The following is a 20,235-nucleotide window of genomic DNA, read 5'->3' on the forward strand; positions in this document are numbered from 1 at the left end:
ATATTTTTGATACTATTTTAAACAATGTTATTTTTAAAACTTGCTCTCCAATCAGGTCTTGTCCAATAAGCATGTGGCTCCTGATCATCTGTTGCAAATCTGCCAGCGCATCGGTCCCATGTTGGATAAGGAAATTCCACCCAGTATTTCAAGAGTCACTTCTTTACTTGGTGCAGGAAGGCAGTCTTTGCTACGTACAGCAAAAGGTACCTTAATTTGAAGAAGTGTTCTGCTTTGTATTACTAGCTTAATAATTATTATAATTGTGAAGTTATGTAAGCATTGTGGAAGAAAGGTGATATGTAACTATAAACCATGCTGTGGACTATAAAATTCTCTGCATTTAGCGTAGACATTGAATTTTATTACATAAGTGTTTAATGGGTCCTTCTGCATTTAAAAAAATGATAAAGGTATAGATGTTAAGCTAAAAAGCTTGAATTTATTGAGATGTGTTTGAGGTTTTATCAATGTGAGTTTTTAATTTTCCATTTTGTAGCTCACTTTATAACTTCATTGAATGTAATTGTATGTGTCTAATAAACTCTTTAAATGCCAGAAGTATTTCATTTGATATTTAGGTTCTGAAAGCCCTTTGTTATAAGGGGAAGTGATTTTCTAAATTTGGTAGCTATTTGAAAACAAGCACCAAAAATGTACAATTGCATGGTTCTTTTTTCACCAATTTAATTTTTTTGCGAAGTTATGTGGTAGTGAAATGTTTGGAATTGCTGTTCTCTTTCTGTTAGCTTGGTATAAATCACTTAGACTAAGTATATGTATGTGATATGATCTGTGTATACAACGTGGCTTAACTGCTAATGGCAAGAATGTTGGCTCTTCTGATCCTGAGCATACGTCAAGTTCATCCCTCGTGATTATTTATAAGATTTGTTGATGTGATGCTGCCTCTTAGATGTACCACCAGTATAAAGCTTGACTGAGAAAGAACAAGCCTCCCTCTTGGTTCCATGCCAGACTGGTTTGTCAGCTTTAGTTGTTTCTTAGTGCTCTATGGCCATGCCACACTGTGGCTTGTATCAGGAAATTGTTCATATTCTTCCTTCTTTTGTGTCCCTATTCACCTTGTAATTATTCTGTTTTAGGTTGTTCTATAGTAGTTGCCTGGGTAGCCTGTTTTCCTCTGTTTTCTTTACTTGTGTCAAGCTCAATGTCGTTTTGTGATGAGCACTGCTTAAAAACTGGCAGACCTTAGAAGAGACTTCAGCAAGCTGCCCTAGGGTAGGGACCATATTTCTCTGTTTGTTTTGTACTAGTTCCACGAGAGGATGCCTTGTAACTGCTCTTTGATCATGATAGTGGTAATGAATTCATTCATGTAAAACATAATATGCCTGTTAGTTTGGGGCACCCGAGGCTCAGTAGAGGTTTAGTATGATGCCTTCCTTCCCTTCCTCTTTCAAGTTATGAAGAAGCTAATTTGTAGCACAGCATAATCTGTGTTCTGCTGCTGTCTCCTATAGAGGGGGCAGATAATTTTTCTTAGTATATTTGCTGGTAGGTCAAAGAAGGATGGGACTTAAGAATTAGTGTTCAGACTCAGCAGATCCTATGTATGTGCTCTTGTGTAAAGGATTATTTATGATCCTAAAACAAGAGGAAAGCCATTTAATTTCCTCAGTACTTCCAGAGGAGATTGAAGTCATGGTAATATTGGCCAAAATTAATTTTAAAACTCAGTAACATTTAAATAGTTAAGTCAAGGGTTTTCATATAAATCAAAGAAATTAAAGTTTTCCTTATAAAAATTTCCAATTTTGGAAAGTTGGCTCAGTTGTGATTAAGAGCTTTTATCACTAGTATTGTATGGTATAATTCTGCATTGAAAAATAAAAACTTAACTTGACATTGAATGAGACTTGAGTTAAAAATCTGGTTTTATGGTCCATCTTGAGTAATCATTTGCAGTGGATCTCTTTAAAGGTCCCTGGAACCTTTGAGCCTCAGTTACCTCATTTGTAAATTGGCGATAATACCTACCTCACAGGGTTGTTGTGAGGATTCAATGAGATAATGTATGTTGAAAGCACTTTGTAAATTGTAAAGTGCTACTCAAATGTTAGTTGTTGTTGTATCTGAGATGTCTTAATTTTTTTTTTCCTTCAGAAAATAGTCTAATAAACCTCTAGGGCTTTTCTGTTAAAGTATATTAGTTGGTAAAACTTTGAATAAACAGTTTATTACAATATACGTAAGTATTCTATAAAATCTTTCTTGGGGTTAACTTTCAAGATTTTATGTGTATCTAAAATTCATTTTAAAGACTGCAGGCACACAGTTTGGAAGGGCTCTGCCTTTGCTGCTCTTCATAGAGGAAGACCTCCTGAAATGCCGGTGAATTATGGTTCCCCACCCAATCTTGGTAAGTGAGGTTGGCCTTTTAGATACCCAAACCATTCTTTTAATTTCTTGACCAACTTTGTAACTGCTATATTAAAATTTAAAAGGAAATACTAGTAGTGTTTGTTGTTTCGTTAGTAACAAGTATCAATTTTCAGATTTGTTTTTCCAAAATAATTACTAAAAGTAATAAAAAGTAGTGAAAACCAATCTTGTTGTAATAAGAAGTCTGTACTAGTGATTATAGTGGAATAAAATTGGGAAAAAGTTTGTGTTCCATGATTTCTCAAATATTGATCTTGTGATCCTCTAGAAATTGTTTCGGAGTTTTTCTTAATGTTTTACGTATTGACTCCCCCTTAACCATTTTCGTTGTTTTTATTTCCTAGTGGAGATACATCGAGGAAAACAACTCACAGGGTGTTCCACTTTTAGCACAGCATTTCCAGGAACTATGTATCAGCATATAAAAATGCACAGAAGGATTCTCGGACATCTGTCAGCTGTTTACTGTGTAGCATTTGATAGGACAGGACATAGAATCTTTACAGTGAGTTAATATTTTAAACTCAATTTGATATCATCTGGAGCACTTCAGCGTGCATCAGAATCATTTAAGAAATCTTACAAAACATGTAGATTCTATGTTTCCCATTCTCAGGAGTTTTGACTCAGTAGGTCCAGTGTGGGGCCCATGAATTTGCATGTTTATTAAGTATCCCAGGTGATTCAGATGCGGATTGTCAGGCTTTGTGTGGGTTTGTGAGATGTTGGTTTACAGGAGTGCTTCTTGGGCATGATCATCAAGGATGCTTAAAAATATGCATGCCTAATACTTCTTCTCCAGTCCATTCTAGACCTGCTGAATTAGGTTAATTTATATATGTGTATTAACCAAAAATAAATCAAAAAAATCCCCGCAAAAATCCAGATCTCTACAGGTGATTCATATTCACAGTAATTAGCCACTGATCCAGGGAAATTGATTGATTACTTGAACACTGAAATATTTTATAATTATTATAAAACTATATATATTATAAAACTAAAATGGTAATTTACCATTTTAATGTTTTAAGGGAAAAATAGGATGGGTAAGAAGTTTAATTTTTCAGTTGTGAGATTCAAAATAAATACTCATATATTTGCTGAATGGTGGATGGATGCTTACTGGTACTATAAATTTGAGACTCTGGTTATTTAAAATGAGGGTGCTAGTCCTGTTATTTTGTAGCTGGTTTTGGGATTACCACTTACTCTTGTTTCTTAGCCTGTGAGATATATATCTGTCTTAACACTCATAAATTATTTAGCTTCATGTACACTAACCTGACATTTAACCATTGCACATTGACATAGGTGAGCCATGAATTTTAGTTGGACTATGACTTGGAAGAGAATTTTGGAAAAATAGTATTTATACTGTGTTCTAATTCATAGAAATGAAAATTTCACAGTATCTGACATGTGATTTCAAAAAAAAGCTATTATTTCAAAAGTGTTCTGACCGTAAGATTCATGATTTACAGAGTATTCTATGGTTGGAAAGAGAGGAATTGTTATAGATACTTAATCTGAGTGACATGTAAATAGTATTCTTTTAAATGATATAGAAGAGTTGCTGAATTAACGTTTATTTTTGGGTGTATTTCTTTTTTTAGGGTTCAGATGATTGTTTGGTGAAGATTTGGTCAACACACAATGGTCGCTTATTGTCTACATTAAGAGGTCATTCTGCAGAAATTTCAGATATGGCAGTAAACTATGAAAATACAATGATTGCTGCAGGGAGCTGTGATAAAATAATTAGAGTGTGGTGCTTGAGAACTTGTGCCCCAGTTGCTGTGCTCCAAGGGCACACGGGATCCATTACATCTTTACAGGTAAACTAGCTTTAGTGTGCATGTTTGTGTATTATCTCATTTTCCTTTAAAACGCTTTTCTCTTTGGAGATGAGAAATAGTAAGATGCTTAGTAACTATATGATGTATTTTAAATTTAATAATCAAGAGAAAATATAATTAATCATAATTCCATGAACCTTGGAAGGGTGCCGTAATAAATGTCGAATGCAGTTAGAGCTTTATATGAAGTCTTGGTGGAAGTCTTATTACTTCCTTTAAGTTTATGGCCGAACTGAATGAGTGTCAGTTACAAACTGGTGATAGGCTAACAATTTTTCTACTTTAAAACTTGTGGATTTTGGTAAGTTGATTAAATTTCCTGAAATATATTAAAAAATTTTTTTCACTTTATTGTGGAGGATAATTTTGAACATATACAAAGTGAACAGAATAGTATATAATAAACCCTTGTGTGACCATCAACCCGTGGCCAGTTCTTCCTCAACCACTTCACCTTGTACCTAAAGCAAATCATAGATTTCATATAGTATGTCTTTTTAAAAGATAAGGATTCTTTTTTTAAAAAAAACATCAAAATGTGATGTTATACTTCTTGATGTTCAAATTTCTAATTGTCTCATAAATAGCATTATTTTATTTAGGTTGTTTGAATTAGAAAACAGACAAAATCTACACCTTACACTTGGTTGCTCTAGATTAAAAGAAGCTTAAAACAAATTGCACCCCTTTGCCCAATTTAAAAAAAAAATCACCTTGAAGTTTGTTTGTGGAAGGAATTGAGTTGTTTATCTGTGGAGTTCCGACAGTTTGGATGTTACCATTTCCGTCTTTGTGGAGTAGATTAACATGTTCCTCCGCGTTTCCTGTAAATTGGTTATTGGATCCAGAGCGCTATTTGTTTTTAATGTGCACGAGAATCACTTTGAGGCCTTGTTTAAAGCACAGGTTGCTAGGCCCTGCAGCCAAAGGTTCCGATTCAGAATGGTGGAGGTGGGCCCTGAGAATTTGCGTTTAGAACAAGTTTCCCAGGTTCTGCTGCTGCTGCTCCAGGGACCATAATTTCGAGGTCACTGATCTAGAGGCTTGATTACCTTGAGGTGTATGCTCTTCCCGGCATAAAATGTCTGGTGGTCTCTCGGTAGTAGGCATTGATGATCACTGCCTTAGATCCATTAGTTTATTAAGGACTGAAAATGGTGCCAGTCAGGCAGTTTTTTGAAAATCACCTTTTGTTAGGAGATAATGATTTGTAAAGCTTTTTAAGACACAGTGGTGTCTCCAATTTGAGTTTGGTTAAAACTGTGAGAGTGGTTCCATTTTCTTAAGTGAATTTACGCAGGGTGTATGTGAAATGGTCTCTAAATAGATTTGGTATGAAGTTCTGTGATAAAAGTGGCTTTTTTCAACTCTTCTCGTCAGTATTCTTGAAGAATAGAGTTTGCAGACTTATTTTTGAAGGAAGACAATTATAGTTGGGATTGTCTTTTATTTTGAAAGTTAAGCAAGATTTTTGGTTTCCTTGTTTGTTTTTAGGCAAAGAGTATGTTGTTCTCTGGAAGGTTTCATAGTTTGAAATTAATTCACATCCGAGCTGTGTTCCACAGTTGACATTTTATTTGATAATAAACTTACAGATATAGCAGCAAATAAGAAAACTTATACTTTGTGAGGGTGTCTGTCTTTAAACCATTCGGGAGTTCTTCAGCATGCAAGTGGAGCTCTGGTCTTACCTGAAACCCATTCTTTTAGGTAATGGGAGCCTACACGTGATTACCATTTACTAAATATATCTGAAAAATCTATTTGGGTGGTAGTAAGTTTTTATACATCAGAAGGTACATCTGTTCTTTGTTAGTGGTTGCTTTGAATTTCAAAGTCAAACAAATGCATGATTTTAATTATTCTGTTTCCTGTTCTTTACCTTGTTACTGGCATATAGAAACCATTTTTAATTTTAGTAAAGGTTTTTTTAATTCATAAAAAAAGTACAAGTAGTAGTATTTGCAGAAAAATTATACAGTAGTTAATAGCAAATAAGAAAATTAAAAAACCTCCATAATCTTACCCTCTAGAAATAATCACTGTCAATATTTTAGAATATACCTTTCTCAAGGGTAGCATTATATAATGTTGCTTAATACTTACTTTCTTAAGAATGTTAGTATTAGACATAGCCAGGTTCAACCAGAAGTAGAACCTTTTGTTTAAATAAAAGAGTAGCAAGTGAACATTCCTCAGGAATGAAAGACATAATGAGTAGCTGGCTTGGACTAACCTTTTTAACAACAACTATAAAAGCTGGACAAAGGTGAAAAATACCTGAGGTACTAATATAATGAGGAATTGTGGAGCCAAGATACAGTAGATGAGGAAGGTCCAGAGATAGGAGCCTTGAGTTTTGAAGGCATTTGTCAGTTCCACATAAGAGGTGGCTGAGAAGCTTAGTAGAACTTTTGACAGACTTTTACGGTTAGGGAGGATATATCTTGGGAGTTATCTACACATAAGTTCAGCTAATTAAAAGAAATGGAAAAAATTGCAACAGAGAACTGAAAGTTAGTAAAAAGGAAATTCTAAAATTGAAATAGAATTTAGAATTCAGCCCATGGTTTTAACAGCAGATTAGATACCACTGGAGAAGTCAGAGAAAATTAATAAAGTGACGTCAGAAGAAAATAGATTGAAGCACAGAGGGATAAAGGTTGGATTATACAGAAAAGAGTTTTAAGAGATAGTTAGGATATACTGGAAAGATACCACATGAGTATACATACATATATGCCATGCGTGTAATTGGAATTCCTGAAGAAGAGAAGAGAATGAAGCAAAAGCTAGACTTGAAGTGATAATAGCTGAGAATTTTGCAAAATTCACTGAAGAAATAAAGCCACAGATTGAAGAAACAATAAGGACCCTGAGCAGAATAAGTATACAGAAAACTACAACTGCTGAACATCACAATAAAACTTAAAACCGAAGATAAGGAGAAATCTTCAAGTAGCCAGAGGGAAAAATAAAGAAGCCCTAAGACTGACGGCTGGCTTCTCAGTAGAAGTAATGGAACTTGATAGACAAAGGAGTAATCTTTTTACAGTGATAATAGAAAACAACTGCCAGTCAAGAATTCTGAACCTGTTCAAAATATCGTTGAAGTGCAGTAAACACATTTTCAGACAAAGTGAGAATTTTTTACCAATGGATCAGCACTAAGGAGAATTCTAAATAGCATTTTTGAGGCAGAGAAGGGATGGGATCCCGGATTTGGAGATGCAAGAATTAAAAAGAAGTATGTGGATAATTGGAAATAAACATTGACTATATACAGGTTTAGTATCTTAGGAGTTTTAAAATATATATGGAATTAAAATAACAAATAGTGATAATAGCTTGTATATCAGGAGGAGGTAACTTTATTCTAAGATCTTTGCATTATTCAAGAACTGAAAAATATAAATTTACATTAGACTTTTAATAAGACGAAGATACATTTTGTAATCTCTAAAAGAACAGCTAAAAGACTAGCAAGAGAATGCATAATTACCAAGCTAATGGAGGGGGACATACGGAAAAGTGAAAAAAATTGAAAAGGCAAGGAGAGAAAAAGAAATGTGGGAAAGTCCTAAGATGATAGTAGGAGTCATTAAAAGGCAGTATAATCATATTATTTGGAAATGCATTGAATGGTCCAAATGAGAGACAAAGAATTTGGACATAATTACTAAACAAAGCCCCTCCTTCAATATAAGTGTATAGGGAGGCTGAGAGTAAAGGATAGAAAAAATCTGGCAAACATGTAACCATAAGCAGACTAGTGCTGGTATAGTAATATTAAATAGGCTTTAAGGCAAATAATATTTTTAGAGATAAAGAGGGACAATTTATAATGATAAAAGGTTTCGTTAGATAGGAAGACGAGTTCTAAATTTTTATCTGTTCAGTAACACAGACTCAGGATACATAAAGCAAAAATAGAACCTATGAGGAAAAATAGACCTCTGTAATCGTAATGGGAGATTAGCACACCTCTGTGTCTCTCAGTAACTGTAAAAGAACAAACTATATCATTAAGAATGTAGGTTTGAACAATATAAATAATAAACTTGACCTGGATGATACATTAGAACATTGCCTATAATATTTGCATCGTTTCTTTTCAGTCATAAGTGGGATGTCTATTATGTAAATATTGTCAACATTTCAAACCTGAAAGCAAGTTCTCAACAGATTTGAAAATACTGAGGTAATCCTAAGTATATTCTGTGACAATAGTGCATTTAAGCCAGAAATTACTAACAGAATTAATAGAACAGTCCTCACTTTTTATTTTTTATTTTTTCTTATTTTTTAAAGATTTTATTTTTCCTTTTTCTCCCCAAAACCCCCTCGTACATAGTTGTATATTTTTAGTTGTGGGTCCTTCTGGTTGTGGCATGTGGGATGCCTCCTCAGCATGGCCTGATGAGCGGTGCCACGTCTGCACCCAGGATCCAGACTGGCAAAACCCTGGGCCACCGAAGCAGAGTGCGCGAACTTAACCACTTGGCCAGGGGCCAGCCCCAATCCTCACTTTTTAAATTAAGCAATGTCCTTTTTTTCTTTTGAGGAAAATTAGCCCTGAGCTAACGTCTGCTGCCAGTCCTTCCCCTTTTCTTTTTGGTTTTTTTTTTTTTTTTTTTGCTGAGGAAGACTAGCCCTGAGCTAACATCTATGCTCATCTTCCTCTATTTTATGTGTGGGACACCTGCCACAGCATGGCTTGACAAGTGGTGCATAGGTCCTGGGATCCAAACCAGTGAACCCTGGGCTGCTGAAGTGGAACGTGCGAACTTAACTGCTGCGCCACTGGGCTGGCCCCAAGCAATATACTTTTAAATACCCATGCATCAAAGAAGAAATCACGGTAAAAATTAGCAAATATTTTGAACTGATTAATAATGAAAATATTGTATATTATAACTTGTGGGACATAGAGTTTGGTAACCAGCCACCAAGATGGTGCCCAGTGATTCTTGCTTCCTGGTACTCACACCCCTTGGTAGTCCCCATGTTGAATAGGGTTGACTTGTGTAACCTGTGGGGTGTTGGGAAAGTGGTGTAGTGTGACTTCCGGTGCTAGATAGTGGAACACATGGAAGCTTCTGTCTTAGTGTCTTGATTCACTTGTCTTAAGGGAAGCCAGCTCTCATGTTGATAGGACACTCAAGCAGCCCTATGGAAAGGTCTTCATAGCAAATAACTGAAGTCTCTAACATAGCTGTGTGAGTCAGCCGTTTTGGAAGCAGGTCCTCCATCCCCAGTTAAGCCCAACCTGATTTTGACTGCAACCTCCTGAGACCCTGAGCCAGAACCACCCACCTAAGCTGTTTCTGAATTCTTAACCCTTGGAGACTGAGATGATGAGTGTTTACTGTTTTTGTAGCTAAATTTTGGGATAATTTGTTACACAGTAGTATAATTAATACACAGCTGAAGCTGTACTGAAAGGGGAATTTGTAGCCCTCATTGCATATATTAAAAACGAAAGACTGAAATTCAGTGATCAAATATATTTCTTAGGAAGTTAGAAAAATAACAAGAAACAACAGAGAAGGAGGAAGTTAGGAAGTACAGAAATTAAGGATAGAAAAAATAAGCATAGCAGTAGAGAGGATCAGCAAAGGCAAAAGTTCTTTGAAAGACTGAAAATGTTGGTATATGACTGAGATTAATCAAAGAACAAAAAGGAAATGTCACAAATAACCATTATCAAATCTGAAAAAGGGGCACCATTATAAACCCTTCAGACTTTGAAAAGAGGGTATTTTTGGGGGCCTGGCCCGGTGGCGCAGTGGTTAACTGCACACGTTCCGCTTCGGCGGCCTGGGGTTCACTGGTTTGGATCCTGGGCGCAGACATGGCACTGCTTGTTAAGCCATGCTGTGGCAGGTGTCCCACATATAAAGTAGAGGAGGATGGGCGCGGATGTTAGCTCAGGGCCAGCCTTCCTCAGCGAAAGGAGGGGGATTGGCAGCAGATGTTAGCTCAGGGCTAATCTTCCTCAAAAAAAAAAAAAAGGATATTTTAAAACTTTATAGAGGAAATTAGAAAATTTAGATGAAACAGGTAAATACTCAGAAAAACACTTACTAAGACTGGCACAAAGAAAGAAAATATGAATAGGCCTGTAAGTATAAAATGCATTGTTCTGTAGTTAAAATTCTTTCTCTGCTTATTAGTATTTCTGTCAAAAATGTTTAACCTGAATCTCATCATGAAGTGGTCAGACAAATCCAAATTTGAAGCAATCTGTGAAATAAATCTGTATCTTTTAAAAGTTTAGTTTCAAGAAAGGCAGAAAAAGGTGGTAGAATTGGTTTATAAGGAAACTAAGAAGATGTGACAAATGTAAATGTAATGTGTGAGCCTTGGTTTCAGTCCTGGCTTGCAGAGAGGAAAAAACTTATAAAGCACATTTGAGAAGTTGGGGGAAATTTCAATATGAATTTTATATTACGTAATAGTATTGTACTGATAATAAATTTCTTGAGTGCTGATTAGTGTATTATAGTTATCTAGGAGAATGTCTGTTCTTAGAGAGAGATGCTGAGTATTGTAGGGCTGAAGCATGGTGTCTGCAGTCCAGATTCAGATGGTTCATGTCTATCCATCTATAGCATGAGGCAAGTACGGCAAAGTGTTAATGATTAGTGAATCTTGCTGACCAATAAATGAGTGTTCATTGTACTCTTCTGGCAACTTTTATGCAGACTGAAATATTGCAAAATTAAATGTTTGGGAAAGTGAACTATATACTATTACTGCAGCTGTTCAACATTAGCGAGTACTACCAGGCAAGAAAGGACAAAAATGTATAAATATTGGAAAGGAAGAGACAAAATTCTTATTTTCAGTTTGGTTGCCTGCTTAAAAAACCCAAGAGAATCAATTGAACATGCCTTGAATAGGTTACAGTTTATCTTATAAAATAATAGTTTTGGGACCAGATAGTCAGAATGGCTGCACAGCCTTGTGAATGTACTAAATGCCACTGAATTGTACATTTTAAAGTGGTTAACATGGTGAATTTTATGTTGTGTGGATTTTATCATGCACACACATTCTCCCCCCCGCCCCCCCGTCTCACTCTCTCTAATAGCTCTGTCTGGAATGCACATGTGAGCACATGGAAAGGATTTGCATTTTAACAGTTCATGAGACAGTTAACTACTCTTGAATAATGCATTCTTTAATAGCGAAATAGAGGATCAGCATGCATTAAGGACTCCTTATTTTTTCACTGAACAAGTTGTGAAAGTAGAAGTTATTATGCTCCTAGGCATATGTTATATATTAGATAGTTACTCAGAATGTGTAGATTTCAAGACAATCATTTTGGCTTTGAAAGTAGACATGTGAGATTGTGGTACAGAATCATAAAGCCAAAAGGGACTTTGGTAAATTATAGTTCTGTTTCCTTTATGCCTGATTCATCTAACCCATCTTAGAAAAATGAGACTCATTATTTTTAATATCCAGAAATGCATATTATAGTCATTGATGAGTAGCTTTGAGGGTGATTAATAAAACATACTGTATGTCAGTGATACTGCATTTGAGGAAATGTTGGTACGTAGGAACAGTAAAAGGGAGGCTTCAAGGGTTGAAAAATGCCTGTCAGGCAGAAAAAAAAAAAAAAAAAACTCAAGAAAACTCCAAGCTCAGAGGATTCACAGGTGAATTCTGTTAAAACCTATTAGGACTCCTGAGAGCTTAGTAAAATGGATAGATATAGGACCCACGTCCTAAAATCAAAACTTGCCTATAAACTATCAAATAACCAATTAGCAAATATTTTGGAAAAATAACTTAATTTATGCTAGCAACAAAAGCCTTCAAGCACGTAGGAATAAACTTACCAGGAAATGGGGAAAGTCTGTATGAAGAAAGGTCTTAAAAATAATGACAGAACCTTGGGTGAGGGGGGAGGGAACGGTCTAAATAAGTGCAAATGTCTACTGTGCCCTGAATCAGAAGACTCAGTGTTGCAAAGATGTCAGATTTTTCCAAATTATGGTATCAAGTCAGTGTACTTACTTTTGAAATCCCATTTGCTTTGTTTTGGTGAAACTTAGTATGCCGTCAAGTTCATTTAGAAGAGAAAAATAAGCACACACAGCCAAAAAACCCCCCAAACGTGAAACCCACAACTTTTTGCCATGCTGGGTATTTAAAAATGCTTTAAAGGTGTTAGAGAGAAAATAGTATGGTGTCAACCCAGGGATAGCCGAAGATACCGGTGAGAAAAAATAGAGAGCAGCAAACCCCTTGTATATCCAGGGAGTTGATTGAGTTATAACTCAGATGACTGAAAGTAAAATTGTACTTCCGTAGGTGTTGAGGTTTAGGATTTCTAAAGTACTCTGTGTATGCAAGATTCAAATTTTACCATGATGCTTTAATTTTAATTGACAAGACTATACAATTATTAATATAACTTGTTATTACTTTTAATGGAATATTCTCCAAAACTCAGTTTTAGTCCATATTCTGGAATATATCTACTTAGATGTAAATAATCACTTTCAACATTTTAAAAACCCTTTATTTGTACACTTGAGGAGGTGGAGCTTGGAAGAAGCTTTTTCGAAGATGGCATAGGTTCACATCCTACCTCCCTTACAAAGTGTATAACCTTGGGAAAAACCACGAAACGGATAATAAGCTATCTCTCTGGGATGTTTTAATGATGAACTAAATAAGCATTTATGTCTAACAAAAAATCACTTCTTCCTAACTCTTCCTCTTCTGTAATGGCAGTACTGGGCTTCATTTGCTAGTAAGCTCCTCTGTCTAGAATGTCTCATGAGTCAGCAAGCTGTGTTGCTTCATTCTTCTGGCTTTCCTCCCCGTTTTAGGGGGAAGGATGGGGGTACTGCCTTCCAGTTAAGGTTCTTAGATTAATTGGATTGATTTTAGCTCTTTGTTACATCTTATCTCTTCCTTTCAATCAGGATTGTGGACTGCTGTCAGAGAAATCTTTGGCTTGCCTTAGTGTTTTTCTTGTGAACTACAATACTCTTAACTTGGTGCTATCGGGTACAGATTCTCTACCCATTTAACCCATTTGGCCACCACTTCCAAAAATGAACACTTGAGTCATATAGATCTTTTTGTGGTTGTCAAATCCCGTATTCTCTCTCACTTTTATATTTGTTCATATTCCTTTACCTAGTTTTTCTTGTGTTCTTTGTATTTTCTTCTCCATCTTTTAAGCTTTCTTGAATGTCTCTGGACCAAATTGATCTCCTCTCTAGCTTGTTTGTATAGCACAGTTGGTACTTTATTAAACACAAATGTCAGCCCTATTCTGAAGTTACAATGTAATTCTTGTGTTTTTTAATAATATTTTAATGATTTTGTTGGGGTTTTTTTTTGAGGAAGATTAGCCCTGAGCCAACATTTGCTGCCAGTCCTCCTCTTTTTACTGAGAAAGACTGGCCCCGAGCTCACATCTGTGCCCATCTTCCTCTACTTTATGTGTGGGATGCCTGCCATGGCATAGTGTGCAAAGGGGTGCCCTGTCTACACCGGGATCCACACCAGCGAACCCCGGGCTACCAAAGCGGAATGTGCGAACTTAACCGCTGCGCTGCTGGACCGGCCCCTGATTTTTAAAAAAAATATTTAAATTGTTGATCCACTTGGAATTTATCCTGGTGTACAGTCGAAAGTTTCCTGGATTGTTGCAGTATGCAGTGATCCATTGTTTCCCCAACTGATTTGAGATGACACTTTTATCTTACTTAAATCTTGTATTAGGGTCCATTTTGGATGTCCTATTTTTCTGTTGGTCATTCTGTCAATGTACGTACTGGACTCCATACTTTTAATTATCAAGACTGTGATATGCTTTCATATTGATAGGACTGGATCTTCACTTTATCTTTGTAAAAGTTTTTCTGGTAATTTTTGTTAATTTTGAAAATAATCTTTTATTGAGATCAATCACGTTACAACTCCCTAACAGCGATAGACTTTCCTTTTTTTTAAGATTTTATTTTTTCCTTTTTCTCCCCAAAGCCCCCCGGTACGTAGTTGTATATTCTTCGTTGTGGGTCCTTCTAGTTGTGGCATGTGGGATGCTGCCTCAGCGTGGTTTGATGAGCAGTGCCATGTCCGTGCCCAGGATTTGAACCAACGAAACACTGGGCCGCCTGCAGCGGAGCGCGCCAACTTAACCACTCGGCCACGGGGCCAGCCCTTTCCTTTTTTTAATAGGTTATAATTTTTCACTACAATAGTATCACCTGTATTTTGGATTTCTCATGTTTTTCTTCAAGTGTCAATTGAAGTTAACATTGAAAATTAACCTGTAACTTTAGTAGAAGTTTAAGAAACTGATTTGTATATTTTACTGCTTCTTAGTTTAGCCCAATGGCCAAGGGCTCTCAAAGATACATGGTTTCTACTGGTGCTGATGGGACAGTTTGCTTTTGGCAGTGGGATTTAGAATCCCTGAAATTCAGGTAAGTGACTTGAATTGTGTAATAAGTTTTCTTTTTTAATGTTGTTAACGATTTAGTCTAATGAAATGAAGTCTGATTGCTACATTATGTATTGTGGTTGCCTTTTTACTTTTGAACTTAATTTTTATTATATATAGCATATGTGCTATATTGACTATTTACTGTTTGCAGTTTACTGTTTAGATGGTTGGATGTGTAAAAGAAGCATAGCTATTCTATCTGAGTGGACACATTTTTGTGAAGAAAAAGTGAGAGAGTATGTATGTGAAACATTTTGAAAAATGTTAGAAATGTATAATTAGATAACATAGTCAGAAATTTAGGCAGGATCATTAAGAATCAGAAGACCTGGATTACAGACCTGTGCTGTTGACTAGCTGCATGTGCCTCTTGGGCACTTTAGAGGTAGCTAGTGCAATTGGTCAACTGAATTGTGAATTTACATTTAAAAACTGATACTTGAGTCAGTTAGTAACTTTTAAAAGTTATTAACTTTTGAGCATATTTCAAACAACTTATGTGAATCTTTTTAAAATCTGAATACAGGTCACGTATTGTTGATGGAAACTTTGTTCAAATTGAGATGTATTATAAGAGTCTGGTACACTCTGGAAGATTTCAAAGATTTAATATGAAAGAAAGGATCTAAAGTTCTCATTAAAATTTTATTACATTTCTTTTTTTTTAAAGATTGGCGCCTGAGCTAACAAATGTTGCCAATCGTCGTCTTCTTTTTCCTTTTCTTTCTGCCTTTTCTCCCCAAATACCCCCAGTACATAGTAGTGTATTTTAGTTGTGGGTCCTTCTAGTTGTGGCACGTGGGACACCGCCTCAGCATGGCCTGACGAGTGGTGCCATGTCTGCGCCCAGGATCTGAACCAGCGAAACCCTGGGCTGCCGCAGCAGAATACGTGAACTTAACCACTTGGCTGCAGGGCCAGCCCTGAAAATTTTGTTAATGTTGATGTGACCTTTTTGATAAATTGGATTAAATGAAATAAAACTAATTTTATTTCCTTTTATTTTTAATGTGGCTACTAAAAAGTTTAAAGGTATACATGTGGCTTGCATTCTATTTCTGTGGGCTGGTGGTATAGCCTGGTGGTTTTAGAGCCTGCTCTGTAGCCTTGATGATGGGTTCACTTACACTCTCTGAGCTTTAGTCCCCTCAGTTACAGAACGCGGGTTGGTAGGCCTGCTCCTTCTATGTAGTAGGATCGGTATGAAGGTGGGGTTTGAACAGTCTTCTAAAATCTATCCAGCTATAATAGCATATGTAGAAATATTTGGTGTACTATGATGTACTATAGAAATGATTATAATATTTAAATATACTAGATTAAAACCAATAATTTAAATTGTGTTAATGTGTTAAACTAATGTATTTTAAAACATCTTCTTTTGAAGCCCGCGTCCCCTGAAGTTCACTGAAAAGCCTAGACCAGGTGTTCAAATGCTTTGTTCTTCTTTTAGTGTTGGTAAGATAACTTCAGTAATTTTTTTTCTTAGTTTCAATTTAGCATTTTATTGAGTGGCCACATTATTGCTACGAACTTTTATCAGATACATGGTAAATGACTTATGTTCATTTCATTAGGTTTAATCTATGATCTTCATTTAATTAGCCTTTTTCTTCTTTCACTCCCCCATTCTGCCTTTCTCTGATTTCCAATGGTAATTAGAATCAGTGATGTGAGAGACAGATAGAAGAGAAGAGGAGGCTTAAGGTGTGTCCACATGAGTAGTGTGCCAGGTGCCCAAACTGTGATTTTCTTTTAATAGGCTAACCTGTATATTTTTGATAGTTTAAATTTGTTTTTCACACATCTTGGTGAAATTATTTCCCATTTTCTTTTCTTACACAGTGAACTTATGTGGTAACCTTTCTTTTTAAAGGTCAAAGATTTTTTCCCCCGTAAAAGTCTGAAAACTTCAGCAAGTGAACTTTATATTCCTTAGCTAAGTTCCGGTATGTAAAGTTGTTTAGAAAGCAGAGTCCGTTTTGTGAAGCATTTTTAGAGCAGTGGCACTTGAAGTCATTGCCACAAGTAATAAAGCAGAGGGAGAGAGTAAATATTTCCAGATTGAATTAACTATTTTTCTTATTATTAATGCCTCATCCAATGTGTGTTCTTTTTTTTTTTTTCTTTTTAACACTGTCAAACAATTTTCTGACACGATCTGAGTTTCCTACAGTTCAAATCAGTTCCAACACTATGTATCTAGAGAGTAGGGTGAGATATCACAGGTTAAGGGCTCAGTCTTACGAGAGTCCCCTCCTCCTGCAAACTTCAGACTAGGTTGTCACCTGTGCTGACCAACCGGCTACAGATTGGAGGTTACCACAACCCCCTCTTTGGGGTCAATTAATTGGCTAGAACACCTCACAGAACTCAGACATTTTACTTACTAGATTTCCAGTTAATTATAAAAGGATGTAATTTGGGAACAGCTGAATAAAAGATATGCATAGGATAAAGTATGTAGGAGGGGACACTCTGTGGGCATGCCACTGTCCCCTAATCTCCACTTGTTCACCAACCAGGAAGCTCTCCGAATCCCATCCTTTTGGGTTTATATGAAGGCTTTGTTACATAGGCATGATTGATTTCATTATGATCCAACTCTCTCCTCCTTCCTGTCACCCCAGGTTGGACTGAAAGTTCCAAACCTCTAATCACGATTGGTTCCCCTGGCAATCAGTACCCCCATATTTAGGTGCCTTTCGAAAGGTACCTTGTTTGTGTAAACTCTGGTGTGGTTGAAATGGCTTTAAGAATATCAAGATTCCTTTATTGCTCTTACCACTTAAGAAATTCCAAAGGTTTTTAGGAGCTCTGTGCTAGAAATGAGGATGAAGACCAAATATATATTTCTTAGTATAAATCACATCATACTGCATTTTATTAATTTTAAAATGGTTTTTATGTAGTGAGTTAGAAGATGGATCTGTTGAGATAAACTTAGTTTTGGAATAAGAAATCTTGCTTAATTTAATATAGAAATTTGGTTTGTTCAAATATTTGTTATAAACTGATTTTTAAACCTTAACATTTTTATTTCAGGTGGTATGTTTTTAGCCACAGGTAGTACTGATCATGTAATCAGAATGTATTTTTTGGGTTTTGAAGCACCTGAAAAAATAGCAGAACTTGAGAGCCACACTGTAAGTATTCATGTTTTAAAATTCTGTAGATGAATTGTTAATAATATTCCTGTTGGTACATTGTTAAATATTGCTAATGGAAATTTTTATTGACTCTAATTTTTACATAAAGTAGGAGGAATTGCCCTTAAAGGTGAAGGACATTGACAACTCACCGTGTTGACAGTGCTTACTAACACTTTGCAGTGGTTGTTTCAGCTTTATATCTAAAATCTGGATTATGACTGTTGATGTGCATGGGTTAGGTTCAAGTGGGCCTATTAATCTTAACCACACTCATGGAATGAGAATGCTATTAATGTATAATATAGATAACAGTATTCTGGACTGCTGGTCAATGGTCAGGTCATATTTTCTTCTATAGGAAGTTCTGTGAGGTTATTTCATTAACACAGTTTAAAATCACTTTTAAAGAAAAAAAAAATTTTGCATTTAATCATCAGAGTGAATATACCTTGTTTTTAGCTGCTTAAACCTTTATTTTGATCACTTTCCACATGTATAAGTTTTTATACAGATATAATTGTAAATTCAGCTTTAATTTTAGAAGCAAGTCTTTTTTTACTGCATATGTCTTTGAGACAAGAGCTATATCTTAGTAGTCTTGTTAGATTCATAGATTCTTTGCACTTAAACATACAATACAGGTTCAAATGACAGAGCTGAGCAGCACAAGTACAGATCTCTTGCTTTAAACCAAATGTGCTTCTAGCTCTAAAACTGAGTGCTTTTTTGTTTGTTTACAAACTATGTAGATGATCACTTTTGTGTTTGTTTTTTTCCCCCACTCGTTTAGGATAAAGTTGATAGTATTCAATTTTGTAACAATGGTGATCGGTGAGTAAGTGTATGTTTGTATTTGTGTGTGTGTTTCCAGGCGAATATACCGTGGTTCATATTAGTATAGCTAATATATCACTTGGTGTATTGCAGATACTTATTAGTAAATATATTAATTGAATGAAAAGTGTTTGTGGTGGGGGCAACATAGTAAGTTTTTAGAATTGTAGTTGCTGTTGGTTCCTATGACCAAAAGTAGTTCTCCTTTATCTCACCATTGGCTAAATGTTTGATTTACAGAAAAATTAGGTATGAGGATAACAAAATTCCTTATGTTTGAGTAGTTAAAAAAAATCTTTTTAAATTCACCACTGTGATGTATCCTCCAATGAAATTATCACCTAAAATATATCCTTCTTTGTGGTCCCCAGTGTCTTTCAGATGCCTTTCCTAAACTGCAGTTTTTAACCCTTTACCTTGTTAAGAGATTGCTTTTCACATAATGGACAGCATGAATTAATTTGAGTTTAGAGTTAAGATGCTTATAATGGAGCTTTAGCTCTTACTAGTTTTCCCATGTCTTTAATTCTTCCTGTTTTTTTCCCTCTCCAGGTACTACTTGTACATTGTCTTCTCAAAACTCAATCTATTTGACAAGCTAGTCATTGAGTTTGAAATGTCCATTACTTCATAGAGCCAGGCAGATCGTAGTAAACCAGAGTTTTTCTGTTCAGATATGCCCTAAATCCCTATCTTTTGAGTTCATACATAAAGATTTACCTGCAGTGAAGATAGCTACATTAAAAATTTTTGTGCTTGTGATTTTAACTGTAGCCCTTGGCATGTATGTGAGTATAAGATCTTTCTCTGAATATTTTAAGGTTCTTAAGTGGTAGCAGAGATGGAACAGCACGTATCTGGCGATTTGAGCAGTTAGAATGGAGAAGCATTTTATTGGATATGGCTACCAGAATCTCAGGGTGAGTTGAGATGGAGTGAGCTAAGTAGGGACGTCGTAAGTACTTGATCTCTCTTTGCCTGCTTGGTTGATTGCTTTGTTCAGGGGGGATTGGAGCCACCTCCTGTTAAAAAGAGCAGTGATCTGAGTGAATGGTTACCTCCGACATATCTGATGAATTGGAACTTAAGTCGATATCCAGAGGAATTTATCCTTACATTTATGTAGGAAAGAACAACATATTTATTCTATTGTTGCCCAAAGCTTTGACTTCCTCTTAGGTGTTGCATTTAAAACCACCTATACTTTAAAACAATTATAAAAATAATTCTTGTATGTCAAGTGTGGAAATTTGACTTGGCTGTAGTGACCTTTTTTGCATGTTAAAATTTTGGCGTGTAAAATTTCTTTGAAGGCAGGGTTGTCCAACTTGCCCCCCTCCCCCAGCGCTCCAAAGTTTCAGACGTTTTTTTGAGCCTTTCTGAGGTAAGTGTAGTACTTCCCAAGTAAATGTTACACATTTGAAATACACTGCTGTTTTTGCTTTAGTCTGCATCGGGAGGCAGTACGGGTGGTGGGAGGAATACGCATTTTGGAATC

The 20,235-nt window shown here is 35.8% G+C and overlaps 1 protein-coding gene across 1 annotated transcript in view; it reads left to right on the forward strand.

The window, feature by feature from the left end:
* Positions 1 to 20,235, forward strand: part of LOC124234374 (bromodomain and WD repeat-containing protein 1) — a 116,508-nt gene that overhangs the window by 23,079 nt on the left and 73,194 nt on the right. Inside the window, exons 5-13 of the mRNA XM_046651736.1 lie at positions 56 to 206; positions 2,285 to 2,383; positions 2,751 to 2,911; positions 4,023 to 4,244; positions 14,631 to 14,731; positions 16,139 to 16,209; positions 17,797 to 17,897; positions 18,694 to 18,734; positions 19,559 to 19,657. Of these exons, the coding sequence (XP_046507692.1) occupies positions 56 to 206; positions 2,285 to 2,383; positions 2,751 to 2,911; positions 4,023 to 4,244; positions 14,631 to 14,731; positions 16,139 to 16,209; positions 17,797 to 17,897; positions 18,694 to 18,734; positions 19,559 to 19,657 (1,046 nt within the window). The remainder of the gene's footprint in view (positions 1 to 55; positions 207 to 2,284; positions 2,384 to 2,750; positions 2,912 to 4,022; positions 4,245 to 14,630; positions 14,732 to 16,138; positions 16,210 to 17,796; positions 17,898 to 18,693; positions 18,735 to 19,558; positions 19,658 to 20,235) is intronic.

Source organism: Equus quagga, unplaced genomic scaffold (genome assembly GCF_021613505.1).
Source record: "Equus quagga isolate Etosha38 unplaced genomic scaffold, UCLA_HA_Equagga_1.0 73442_RagTag, whole genome shotgun sequence".
NCBI classification, from domain to species: Eukaryota; Metazoa; Chordata; class Mammalia; order Perissodactyla; family Equidae; genus Equus; species Equus quagga.